The sequence below is a fragment of the Nematolebias whitei genome, chromosome 1 (genome assembly GCF_014905685.2).
Source record: "Nematolebias whitei isolate Nwh7 chromosome 1, NemWhi1, whole genome shotgun sequence".
Classification (NCBI taxonomy): Eukaryota; Metazoa; Chordata; class Actinopteri; order Cyprinodontiformes; family Rivulidae; genus Nematolebias; species Nematolebias whitei.
In genome coordinates this window covers 8,648,802-8,662,142 of record NC_056498.1, presented here as the reverse complement: position 1 = coordinate 8,662,142, position 13,341 = coordinate 8,648,802, and the positions used below count along the sequence as shown (strand labels likewise).

Here is a 13,341-nt window from a genome sequence, read left to right as displayed (position 1 = left end):
ACAGTTATAACGCGTGCACATTTTTTATTAGTTATTGTATTTGTCAAGCTATGTTGATTTGGTTCATAGCATTCTCCAAATGATTCTAGAGTTGAAGACTGGACTAAATTGGGTCATGGTGATACCTGGGCACTGACAAACAGGGGGACCAGAGGGTGTTTCAGTAACCAGGAGGATCACATCCCTCAGCCTCTCTGGTGGTCAGGGGAGCTGGAGAAAAGGTCAATGGTCAGACCTCAGGTCCAGGAGGAACAATGCAGGTTCCATCCTGGTTGTGGAGCACTGATCAACTCTTTACCCTCACTAGGGTCGTCAAGGGTGCATGGGAGTTTGCCTATCCAGTCTACACATGTATTGTGGATTTTGAGAAGGCATTCGATCACGTTCCCTACGGGACACTGTGGTGGTGGGGGGGTGCTCTGTGCGGACCTGTTGCTACATTCAGTCACTACTTACTGCCGACAAGGATGCATCTGACTTTTTCTATGAATGGATCTGGGTGTTTTCATGAATGTGGTTCATTGAGTTTTGATTTGAAAAACGGTGAACGGCCACAGTCTGTGTAAAACAATCAGCAGGACTTGAAACATGTTACCTTTCATTCTGTTCCATCTCAGATCTACATCTGAATTAAAAAATTCAAACTTGTTATGACTGAAAACCTGAAACGGTCCTTTCGAGTGCAGCAAACAACGGCACACTACCAACAGCAACAGGTTTATTTGAACAGTGACATGTACATGAATCACAGGTCAAGTTTTATTCTATATGTGAAAAACGTGTTAAAACCAGTTTTATTTGAGGAGAAACAAAAAGATGGGAACGTGATACGGTGCACGCATGCGTCACTGTTGCTTCTGCTTCTCCCACTGTTCCGGTGTGAGGGTCTTCTGTTCGAAAGCGTGGATTTCTTTCATCTCCTCAGCAAGACAAGCATTCACCATCCTGCCAACACAGCACACGAGTTTAGACTTTACAACGAGCCAAACTAGAGGGAAACCATCTGTGTTGACAGGAGAGCAGAGAAGACTTCTGAAACCATTAGACGTGAGCATGACGGGGAGTTTTACCACAACCATTATACTGCCAGTTTATTAACGCAAGCTCACAAACTTAAACAGTTTCTTAACAGGACAACTACACAGGAGCAGGCTTGTCTGGAATTATAAAGCTATCTTGTCTTTTTAGGAAAGAGATAAGGAAATTAGAAATATTGTGGCAGAAACACTGTGAAGAAGTTGGGAGAGGAGCGCCAAACTAAATGTGTGTAAAACAGGAAGCAGCTGACAGAACATCTTGAAACTGATCAGGTTAGTTATCAGCAGCTCAGAGGACTGGATGTAGAAATAAGCTTTTTACAGAGGCTGAGTCTCTGAGAAGTCCTTCCTTACATACAGAACTTTTACTAATTGGCTTTTGTATATATGTGAATGTTTCTGTTCAGTGCCCCGAGACAACTTCTGTTGTGGTTTAATGCTATATAAATAAACTGAATTGAAAATAGAAATAAATATGGGCAGAGGTTCACCAGCTTAGAAAAAAACAATTGTCTAATAAAAAATATTGGAACAATTTCAGAATAGTGTTCCTAAACAAAATAATTGAGAAGACTACAAATATCCCATCATCTGCAGTTCATAAGGTCAGGGGGCAGAGATGTGGTAGGGGCAGGGCAACCGACTCGGGACCCACAAGTCCCAGGTTCGATCCCCAGTCATTGCACATCTCGTGGTGTCTCTGAGCAGCACACCCTATCCCCAAAATGCTCCCCAGGCGCTTACATAGCTGCCCACTGCTCCACCGGGTGGTGGATGGGTTCATACAAAGAGACAATTTCCCCATTGTATGGAAACATACAAACCGGATTCCAAAAAAGTTGGGACACTAAACAAATTGTGAATAAAAACTGAATGCAATGATGTGGAGGTGCCAACATCTAATATTTTATTCAGAATAGAACACAAATCACAGATCAAAAGTTTAAACTGAGAGAATGTATCATTTTAAGGGAAAAATCTGTTGTTTCCAAATTTCATGGCGTCAACAAATCTCAAAAAAGTTGGGACAAGTCCATTTTTACCACTGTGTGGCATCCCCCCTTCTTCTTACAACACTCAACAGACGTCTGGGGACAGAGGAGACCAGTTTCTCAAGTTTAGAAATAGGAATGCTCTCCCATTCATGTCTACTACAGGCCTCTAACTGTTCAATCGTCTTGGGCCTTCGTTGTCGCACCTTCCTCTTTATGATGCGCCAAATGTTCTCTATAGGTGGAAGATCTGGACTGCAGGCGGGCCATTTCAGTACCCGGATCCTTCTCCTACGTAGCCATGATGTTGTGATTGATGCAGAATGTGGTCTGGCATTATTGTGTTGAAAAATGCAGGGTCTTCCCTGAAAGAGATGATGTCTAGATGGGAGCATATGTTGTTCTAGAACCTGAACATAGTTCTCTGCATTAATGGTGCCTTTCCAGACATGCAAGCTGCCCATGCCACAAGCGCTCATGCAACCCCATACCATCAGTGATGCAGGCTTCTGAACGGAGCGTTGATAACAACTTGGGCTATCCTTGTTCTCTCTGGTCCGGATGACATGGCGTCCCAGTGTTCCATAAAGAACTTCAAATCGTGACTCATCTGACCACAGAACAGTCTTCCATTTTGCCACACTCCATTTTAAATGACCCCTGGCCCAGTGCAAACATCTGAGCTTGTGTAGCTTGCTTAGAAATGGCTTCCTCTTTGCACTGTAGAGTTTCAGCTGGCAACGGCGGATGGCACGGTGGATTGTGTTCACTGACAATGCTTTCTGGAAGTATTCCTGAGCCCATTCTGTTATTTCCTTGACAGTGGCATTCCTATTTGAGGTGCAGTGACATTTAAGGGCCCGGAGATCACGAGCATCCAGTAGAGTTTTACGGCCTTGACCCTTACGCACAGCGATTGTTCCAGATTCTCTGAATCTTTTGATGATGTTATGCACGGTTAATGATGATAACTTAAAAGTCTTTGCTATTTTACGTTGGGTAACACCATTCTGGTATTGCTGCACTATCTTTCTGCGCAACAATGGTGGAATTGGTGATCCTCTTACCATCTTGGCTTCTGAGAGACACTGACACTCTAAGAAGCTCTTTTTATACCCAGTCATGTTGTCAATTGACCTAATTAGTGTTAATTGGTCTTCCAGCTCTTCGTTATATGCTCAATTTCCTTTTTCCAGCCACTTATTGCTACTTGTCCCAACTTTTTGGGGATTTATCGACACTGTGAAATTTTGAATCAACATATTTTTCCTTTAAAATTTTACATTTACTCAGATTAAACTTTTGATCTGTCATCTATGTTATATTACAAATAAAATATTGACATTTGCCATCTCCAAATCATTGCATTCAGTTTTTATTCACAATTTGCTTAGTGTCCCAACTTTTTTGGAATCTGGTTTGTACGATGACAAACATACACATTATTATTATTATTATTATTATTATCATCAACAGATTAGAAGAATCTGTAAAAATTGGACGGCCATGATGTTCGAGCCCTCGGGGGCCACTGCATTAAAACCAGGTCTGGTTCTGTTCTAGGCTCAGGAAAACTTTCACAGATCATTTTCCAGTGTTTCCCCTTCCATTATACAAGCAGGGCCCGCCCTGTTAACAGAACCAAGTGCCCTGCCTACCAAACCAAACTGAACATCTCACCCCGTCACCAACTGCTGACAGTGACGTAGCGCTAAGCTAGCCTTGCACAATGCTAAAAAGCTCGGTTTCCCTCACGCTTAGCCGACTTCACCTCCCATGCCTATGCGCTCACAAACTGTATGTACAAACAGCATGCAACACAAGCGTGTCTCAGACACCACGCCTAGGCCTGTCACGATAACAAATTTCTGTCTCAGAAATTATTGAAATAAACGATAATATTGTTTGAAATTTAACAATAATTAATTGTCAAATTTTAGAAGAAATGTTGATTTGTTTGGTGTGTAGTACCTTTTTTGACCACCTGATGGCAGTATAAGACAGTTTGAACCAAAGGATGGATAGTTGAGCAGCGTGTCTCTTTAAGAAAAATGGGAGGGAGGGCCCTTGACGTGACATGGGCTGACATGGCGGACACTCGGTGGTTTGAGCTCTTTAGCATAGCATTTTTCACACAAAGCTTTTAATTAAAAAAAATGAGTAAACAAGTTCTCGGCTTCTTTTTACAGAGAAAAACAAGTTTTTGCACAAAGGCACAGGTTTTAACTGTGAATTTTGGAGCTTGACAAGACAAGAGTTTTAACCCCGAGGTCGGTCTGTTAGTTTAGCTTTTCAGCTTAGCTACTTTTAACGATCCAAAAACTTGATTTTGGACGGTTAAAACCAGTTTTAAAGAGAAAGGGAGGGGTCAGTGAAGAGCACCAGAGTTGAGTCTTTTATCAACCGTTGTCTTCAGCAGAAAGAGAGAGACACGAGGAAACAATAAGGTGGATAAATGAAAATGAGGTTGATAAATTTTAATTTATCATGCAATCAATTAATTTATTGTTTATCGCAACAGGCCTACCCCCCACACACACAAACACACGCAAGTATGGAAAATACTTAACTGTAAACACAGTTCATCCAGAAATGCTACTTAAAGCTCTACCAGGCAAAAGAAGAATGTGAACACCATCCAGAACCTCTGCCGTCTGCTCTGGACCAGAACCATTTCAGATGGACTGAAAGAACTGGAGAACAGTTCTGAGGTCAGTCATTTTTTTATTTTTTTCAGATTCACATGTCCTCTGTACTAAAGAGGAGAGGGACCGCCATAGCCTGTTATCACTGTACAGTAAAATAAACACACACACAAAAAAAAACAAGCCTCTCTGATGGTATGGGGGTACATTGTGCTGCCATGAGCAGCTTACATTTGGAAAGCCTCCATCAATGCAGAAAATGTGCACACAGTTGTTAAAAGAAAAGGAAATGCCTTCCAGTGGAGAACATGATGCCGTCCCAACTTCTGCTTAGATCTGTTGATACCATCAAATATGAAAAGATCTTATTCGTTCCAAAAGGTCGTACAAATTCATACTTTCAACATTTGATGTTTACTGTGCTCCACAGAGACAGTAAACATGTGGGTTTGAGATTTGAAAATTGTTGCATTCTGTTGGTATTTATATTTTACATGACGTCCTAACTTTGTTGGAGTTGTGGTTGTAGTTGACGTACAGAAGTGAACATATGAGAGCAGCTGAATAAAATGACAATAAAAGTGTCTCCAGTAACACCGGGGTGTTGTACCTGTGTCTCTGTAACAGTGGCTTCCCCTCAAACTGGGGCGACACCACCAGGACTTTGAAACTGGTTGCACATCTGTTTGGGGAGGTGTCCTCAACGTCCTGAAAAATAAAATAAATAAATAAATAAATCAAGATCAATCCTGGGCGGCACGGTGGCTCAGTTGGTAGAGCTGTTGCCTCTCAGTGAAGAAGATTTTCTCCAGTTTCCTCCCACAGACCAAAAACATGCATGTTAGGCTGATTGGTAACTCTAAATTGTCCGTAGGTGTGAGTGAGAGAGTGAATGGTTGTTTGTCTCTATGTGTCCCTGTGATGGACCGAGACCTGTCCAGGGTGTCCCCCACCTTTCGCACAGTGATTGCTGGACATGGGCACCAGTGACCCCTGTGACCCAGAAAGGAAGAAGCAGGTAAAGACGATAGATGGATGGTCAATCCTCACATCAGCTGAGATAAGACAGCAAAAACATCTAGTTCAGAGCTCTGACACTTTTTTTAGGGGACAGACACTGTTTTAGACGAAAATGTCCCCAGTGTCAAAGACACACTGAACACTCCAGATGATTCAAGTGAAGTCTTTAAAGCAGTTGAGAATATTCCCGGAAGTGGACGTCTTAATAAACTGACCCTGAGGTCAAACCATGCAGTGCTCCGTCAAATCACTTCAAAGTGTCTTTCTCAACAGCTATTTGTCACGAGAGCTGGTTCATATCGTTACCTCCGACTCCATTCCATGCTTAAGTGTCCTTGTCTAGCTAGTGCTATGAGATTAAAATTAAAGGTTAGGGATTAGGCAAACATCGGCTGACCATCAAACCACAGTATTTTTGATAGTACCCTGGTAGATAGAGTCATCAATGCTGAGGAAGCTGCCAAAGTGTGTACAAAGTACTCAAGACAGTATGTGAGAGCAGTGACTAAAACTCCAAAAGTACAAAGTGGCAAAAGTATGAACTGAAGCCATTAATCTCACTTTGATGACTTCCAGTTGGAAGATTTCTGCTGAGCCTCAGGTACCACTACATTAAATAAGGAAAAAACAGGAGAGTGTGGCTTTGTTTTGCAAAGTTAAATCTTAATGAACCTTAAGGCTTCTGTCCTGATGCATGCTCAATAATCCAGGTAGAAAAATCTAAAAAAGTTAAATCTGGTCCTCTGGACATTCAAAAAAACAAAACAAAGCAAAACAACAAAAAAATGTAGAAACGTTTCGTCTCTCATCCGAGAGACTTCCTCAGTCTGAGCTGCTGTATTCAGAGACTGATGAAACAATGGTCTTTTTTGATGTCACATCACTCTTTACATGCTCATCCTGTTGATGATGCAGTAGAGGTGGTCAGTTTAATATTAAAATCAGACACCACTCTGAGCAGCAGGACCACACTTTCCACAGAACAACTGTGTCAACTCTTGAAACTGTGCCTGCAGTCAACCTACTTCACATATGGGGAGCAATATTATAGGCAGAAACATGAGTGTGCTATGGGGTCTCCAGTTTCTCCTATTGTTGCCAACCTGTACATGGAGGAGGTAGAAAAGAGAGCCTTGACGTCCTTTTCAGGGACACCACCAAGTCATTGGTTCAGGTATGTTGACGACACCTGGGTTAAAATTAAATCTCAGGAAGTCCAACATTTTACTGACCACATCAACTCTGTGGATAAATACATCAAGTTCACACGAGAAGATAAAAAAAAATGGCAGGTTGGCTTTCTTGGACTGTGAGGTCTCAGTCTCTGATAGAGGACATTTGCAAACTGAGGTGTACCGCAAACCCACAGACACAGACCAGTATTTGCAGTTTGACTCCCATCACCCTTTGGAGCACAAGTTAGGAGTCATCAGGACTCTGTATCACAGAGCAGACAGCGTCCCCACTAGCTCAGGAGCCAGGCAGAAGGAGAAATCCCACACAAGACAGGCTCTAGAGCAATGTGGATATCCTAACTGGGCCTTCCTAAAAGCAGAGAAGAAACCCAAACAGGACTCCAGTCAGCCATCAGGTGAAAAGGAGGAACCCAGACCCAGACCAGTGGTCATTCCATATGTTGAGGGAGTATCAGAGAAACTGAGACATTTATTTTCTAAACATAACGTCCCAGTGGCTTTTAAACCCCAAAATACATTACGGCAAAGACTGGTTCATTCCAAAGATCCAGTCCCCCGGCACAAACAGAGTAATGTTGTGTATGCTGTTCAGTGTCAGGAGGGTGATCAGTCTTACATCGGGGAAAGAAAACAGCCACTGGCCAAAAGGATGGCCCAGCACAGAAGATCAACATCATCAGGCCAGGACTCTGCGGTCTACACTCATCTCCAGGCCAGCGGTCACTCTTTCAGGGATGAAGATGTTCACATCCTGGACAGAGAGGAACGATGGTTTGAGAGAGGAGTAAAGGAGGCCATCTTTGTGAAAATAAATCGTCCATCATTAAACAGGGGTGGAGGCCTCCAGGTTCAACTGTCCCCCTCTTACAATGCAGTGATTGCTAGTATCACTCAGCCCTCTGTGAACAGTAAACAGCCATCAGTGTGCTAATGATCCATTGTTAGGCTGATGGTCCTTCTTGAGCATGTGAGCAGCTGGTTTTGGTTGTCAGCAGCAAACTGGTTGATCCACTCTGAGAAGGTGCTATTTAAGAGACTGTGCTGAATACAGCACCTCAGACTGAGGAAGTCTCTTGGATGAGAGACGAAACGTTTCTACATTTTTGTTGTTGTTTTGCTTTGTTTTTTGTTTTTTTTGAATGTCCAGAGGACCAGACTGAACTTTTTTGGATGTCGAGCAGATAGATGATGATCGTGCAGATATTTAACTCACTCCCAGTCAAAAGGGGAAATCGTTTTTCTGAGCAATTCAAACTGAAACTGTTAAGCAGGGTACTGGACTGTGATTTGTGCCTTACCAAAGACAAAAGACATAAGTCAGTCAGTGTTTTAACTTTTGCGACTTAATAATATTTTTAGTTTCTGCATTTATTGCACTAAATGCTGGAAATAACCAAATAAATAGCATTAAAATTAAAACGGAGTCTTGAAAATCTAATAATATTAAAAACCTACCACATGCACAGCCGCGAGCTCTTTAATCAGCGTATCCCGGATGTGATCAGCTGTCACTGCCATGTCTGCAACAAATAAATACATAAACATTGACTCGTTAAATGTTTAGCTATTAGCACACCTGTTAATGTCTAAAATGAGACGTAGACCGACGGCTGTCACCGGAACCCGTTCGGTGTTCTAAAAGTTTACGTTTTCAATCACTCAAATTCGATTTTTTTTTTTGTTAAGTTTACATTTCCAAATATTTAAAAAAGCTACCTTAAGAGGTGTTTAGTTTTTGTGCTGCACGTTCACGAGTGCCGGGTCGCATTACGTCACGAGGGTCCGAAAATCTGTCCAATAGAATTGCGGCAATGGCAACTATGACCAATCACAGCGCAGAATGACAACACTGACCAATCACAGCGCAGCAAGGGCCGGAAACGTTTTTTTAAATAGCGATCCTAATATTAGGAGTCCCTGTGGAAAGCCGAACGAAATACTTTCTGTGATTACAACTACATAAAATATGTGATCCGTATTATTTAGTAAATTAGCGGGATTATTTTATTTGTTTGATTTATGTAGTACGATCGTTTTAGATACTCAAGTAAAACTAAAGTGTCCTTTGAAATTGCTTTTTTTGATCAGGCAGTTTTTTAGCCCCCTAAAACGGTAGCCGCCCAACATAAATACACTGACCTGACTAAAAAATGTTGGATTGTATACCTGGATTATTGAGCATGGACTTTGTTGATAATTACGCTGTGTGACTGTGGTTATCTAATACTATTTCCAGCTTACTTTTAAATAATAGATGTGCCAGGATTTTCTTTACTATGGTAGTAGAGGTTGAAAGTTTTTTTGGCGTGTACATGCTGTACTGCACAAACCCCAAATTCAAAGGTCGTATCTACATTGGTTTCACCGTGAACCCGGAGCGGCGGATCGGACAACACAACGCCGGGAGACACAGAGGGGGAGCCAAGAGGACCAGCGGGAGAGGACCATGGTGACAGCTCCTTAAAGATGATGGGCTGTGTGCCTTCATGCACGGTATGATCTGTGAAAAACCATCTGGGTTTAATTTATACTCTGCTCTTGTGTTGGTCAGGGAGATGGTGCTCATCATTCATGGCTTCCCGTCAGATATTGCTGCTCTGAGGGTAAGTTCAAGAGCTCACAGCAGGACTTCTGTTGTATCAAGTTGTTTTACAGCTTCAGTAGTCATTATAATTTACAGTATGTACATATGAACCCTTCATAATTGTGGAATTAAATGCTTTTGTTATTTTTAAAACCGCAAAAAATGTTTTGCAACCTGATGCTGCACTCATTTCAAATGACCTTAATCCTTGGCAATAATGAGCCACAGCACTTTGCACACCTGGACTGGAGGATTTCCTTCAGCGTTCTGTGCAAAGCCTCTCAGTCTGGTTATATGGGGCGGATGGTGGTGACATTTTCAGGTCGCTCCAGAAGTTCAAGTCAAGGCTGTGACAAGGCTTCTATAGGACACTGTGTCCCTCCTGTGCTGCCTTGTTGCCTTCACTGTTTACCTCAGGTCATTCTCACTGTTAGATGTCAAGCGTTTAGACTGAGATGGTCTCATGATGCAAGCAGGGTGGCAAGCTAGGCCTGCAGGAGGATAGGATGCCTAGATTGCATTTAAGGGCTATCCGTTCCCTGTAGAACCAAAGCAAGAGTGTGTTCACATTCTTGGCACAAAGTCGAGCTCATTCTCAGTTAAGTTTGGACTCAGCCAGGGCTGTCCTTGTCCTCAATCTTGTTTGTGGTGTCCATGGACAGGATCTCAAGGTGCAGTCGTGGAGAGGAGGGTGTCTGCTTTGGGAACGTCTGGTCTCGTTTCTGCTTTTTGGGGATGATGTGATTCTGTTGGCATCTTCAGGCCAAGACCTTTAGTGTGAGAGAGTCAACTCCTCTTCAAGTCTGAGCCCATGGTTCTCAACCAGAAACAGGTGAAATGTCTCCTTTGGGTCGGAGGGGAGATTTTGCCTCAGGTGGAGGAGTTCAAGTATCTGGGTGACTTGTTCAAGAGTGATGGTAGGATGGAGCGGTAGATGGAGCAATGGATTGGGGCCTTATTGTAAGTAATGAGGGTGTTGCTTTGGTTGGTTGTGGTGAAGAAAGAGATAAGTTAAAGGCAAACCCTCACCTGTGGTCCTGACGTTTGGATCATAACAGAAAGAACCAGATCCTAGTTAGAAGTGGCTGAAATGAGATTCTGTTGCAGGGTGGCCGGGCTCAGCCTTTTTTTTTTTTTTTTGGGGGGGGGGGGGGGGGTGCTTCGCAGTAGAGCTGCTGAGCTATTACCGCATCAAAAGGAGACCGTTGAAGTGGACGCCTCCCTTTGGAGGTTTTCTGGGTAGTTTTGCGACATCTGTGATTTTATTTTTATATAAAATGTAACGACTAAAAGAACATCCTCCTAAAGTTGTGAGCCATCTTTTTTTTCCAGAGCTTGTACTTCTGTGTAAAAGGGAAGAGAAGCTGTAACAAAAGTAAACATTAGATTTAATTTATTTAATCCAAGTGTGAACAGCATCATCAGCCTTAACGAGTGAGAAGCACAAATGTCCTGAAGTTTCTGTTCATAAAGGGAAATTGTTTTATTCTGGTGTTTCTGTCAGTTTGAGTGGGCGTGGCAGCACCCCCACTCCTCCCGGCGGCTCCATCACGTCGCTCGGCGCGTCAGGAAGGAGTCGAGCCTGCAGTTCCACTGGCGTGTGGTCTCCAACATGCTGCGGGTGGCGCCTTGGAGCCGGCTGCCGCTGACCGTCCGCTGGCTCAGACAGGAGTACAGGATGGACTTCGAGCCCAGTCTGCAGCCCCCCCTGCACGTCCCCATCACGTTTGGCAGCGTGAGGGCCAAGAAGAGGCAGCTACTGGCGTCTGTGAGGGACGAGGAGACCTCCAAGTGTTTTCTTTGCAACAGGATGGTAAAAGTAAGAGACATGCACCACTTCAGCTGTAAACTCGCTGTTTTCCCAGTTAAACCAGAAACACGGTTATTAACAGAAAGTGAAGAAACAATCGTGTTTTTCTTGTGTTCAGAATATCTGAATGAAACTTCCAGAAAGTAATCATTGGACTAACTCTTATCATCAAGAGTTAATGGCAGAGGTTTAAAAACAGATCTTGCCTGGTTGACTGGTGTTCTGCGTATGTGTAGGGATGACGCTCAGCCACCACCACACCAAATCTGAGCTCAGGTTCTATTAAACTGGTTGATTTAAAGTCAGCTTTGTGTTTTCTAACATCAGTAGGCTGTGGCAACCATCTTGAAGTTCTACATTGTTCTAGAATTGCACTGCTCAAGATGGAGCAGCTCTGTTACCTTCATTCTGAGATGATGCTTTTGAAAACTGTAATTCCTCCTTTTTCTGGATGTCAATCTTGTTTTGTTTTTTTTTTTTTTTTTGGGGGGGGGGGGGATTATTTACTCTGGGATCAGATGCGGCTGGAAGGATTTTTATAGAAAACCTTTTATAACAACTCTTTAATGAGACCAAGATGGTGAGCTACAACAACATTTAATTTACCTTTGGGATTAATAAAGTTTGTTTAATTGAATTGAATTTGCTTTTGGGCATTTGTTATGATGCATAACCATGACAACAAGGTATTTTTTACAACCGGGAGCAGCTGATTAACATCTCAAAGCTCAAATAATACCTCAAATATGAGTACCTGACCGCTGAGATCTCGGAGCTCACGGGAAACCTGGCTCGCGACAACGAGAGGATCATCCCCCGACACCTGCAGCGAGGAGCTCAGCAGGCTGCTGGGAGGAGTGGCCATCACTCGGGGAAGAGTTCTGCCTTGCATTCGGGTGGTCCTGCTACCCAGGAGGACCGAGAGGCCCGCCAAGTCCAGGTTGACGGATCGGCATCTGTAGCCAGATTCTTTGGATCCACTGTGGGAGATCCTTCCTGCCCACAGCCATCAGCTAACAACTCTTAATGAAACCAGGATGATGAGCTACAACATTTAATTTACCTTTGGGATTAATAAAGTATTTCTGAATTTGACTGAATTGAAATTGAGTTGGGTTTGCTCAGCCAGCGTACAGATGGTTTCACGGGATATTTTGCTAACAGACATGTGTGGCACACAGACACATAGATGTAAACCCATATTGTCCATTGTTGCCTTTCAGCAGTGAACAATAACCCAAACCTTACATTAGTCCTAAAAATGGTCTCAAACTGGGATTAAGTGACATTTTCTGTCGCCCTGATGTGACTGATTTTGCAGGTGCCTTCAGAAACATCTGGACTTTTAACAATGAAATCCTAAACATTGGGTCAGTTCTGACATGTTGTGTTTACATGTTCTCTCTTCCTCAGGCCTCAGAGAAGCTGAGCTGCTTCCAGCCTGTGTGTGGGATGAGCAGCCATCTAGTCTGCCTCGCCAGGTACTTCCTCCGGCTGGAGCCGACCCACCTGCTGCCAGTGGAAGGGAAGTGTCCATCCTGCCACCGCCCGGCGCTGTGGGGGGATCTCATCCGTCACAAACACGGCTGCTTCCAAGACCTTGAGGAGATCACGCTGTCGAGTCCTCAGGTGAGCCGGGCTTCTGGACGACCTACAAACAGGAAGCGCTCCTCAGCGTTCAGGTGGACTGACGTGTGTTTATCTGCTGCAGAGCCACTGGGCGGACGAGCTGCAGGCGTGAAGAGGCTTCATTACTGCAGACCACAAGAGCTCCAACAGACCACACTTATCATCTGTGACCTTTGTCTTTTATTCATGTTTTAGTGTATCAAATATTTGTAAGGCAAAAGTAATTAATTATTTGATAAATTATGTTTTTATCTGCTTTTTTTGTATAGTAAGTGTAAAACATGTTAAATTACTATTTATAATTTAAAAAAATCTATGAAATTTTTGTTTAATTCTTCCTAAAATGTTTTTAAATGTGGTTCTGGTTTCCTATTTGAAATTAAACCATCAAATGTCCATTGACTGGAATCCTTTCTAACAGAAAATCC

The 13,341-nt window shown here is 43.1% G+C and overlaps 2 protein-coding genes across 2 annotated transcripts; one reads left to right on the top strand and one right to left on the bottom strand.

Moving 5' to 3' along the window:
• Positions 1–772: 772 nt before the first annotated feature.
• zgc:112271 (uncharacterized protein LOC553698 homolog) lies at positions 773–8,667 on the bottom strand. The gene is made up of 4 exons (XM_037682241.1): positions 8,607–8,667; positions 8,346–8,410; positions 5,285–5,382; positions 773–945 (listed from the first exon to the last, which is right to left on the bottom strand). Exons 2-4 carry the CDS (start codon positions 8,406–8,408, stop codon positions 846–848), a joined length of 261 nt encoding a protein of 86 aa, XP_037538169.1. The 5' UTR covers positions 8,409–8,410; positions 8,607–8,667; the 3' UTR covers positions 773–845.
• Positions 8,668–9,051: 384 nt separating this feature from the next.
• Positions 9,052–13,125, top strand: slx1b (SLX1 homolog B, structure-specific endonuclease subunit). Its single transcript, XM_037682229.1, has 5 exons — positions 9,052–9,339; positions 9,442–9,493; positions 10,979–11,293; positions 12,698–12,913; positions 12,996–13,125. Exons 1-5 carry the CDS (start codon positions 9,167–9,169, stop codon positions 13,023–13,025), a joined length of 786 nt encoding a protein of 261 aa, XP_037538157.1. The 5' UTR covers positions 9,052–9,166; the 3' UTR covers positions 13,026–13,125.
• The last annotated feature ends 216 nt before the right edge of the window (positions 13,126–13,341 follow it).

Bases quoted from the DNA above. Each gene is read 5' to 3' on its own strand.
- zgc:112271 (XM_037682241.1), bottom strand. From the start codon at position 8,408: ATGGCAGTGACAGCTGATCACATCCGGGATACGCTGATTAAAGAGCTC. The intron at 5,383-8,345 runs GTAGGTTTTTAA...TTTATTTTTCAG, and splicing joins AGCTCGCGGCTGTGCATGTG to GACGTTGAGGACACCTCCCC. The intron at 946-5,284 runs GTACAACACCCC...CTGTGTTGGCAG, and splicing joins CCACTGTTACAGAGACACAG to GATGGTGAATGCTTGTCTTG.
- slx1b (XM_037682229.1), top strand. From the start codon at position 9,167: ATGGTAGTAGAGGTTGAAAGTTTTTTTGGCGTGTACATGCTGTACTGC. The intron at 9,494-10,978 runs GTAAGTTCAAGA...TGTTTCTGTCAG, and splicing joins CAGATATTGCTGCTCTGAGG to TTTGAGTGGGCGTGGCAGCA. The intron at 12,914-12,995 runs GTGAGCCGGGCT...TATCTGCTGCAG, and splicing joins TCACGCTGTCGAGTCCTCAG to AGCCACTGGGCGGACGAGCT.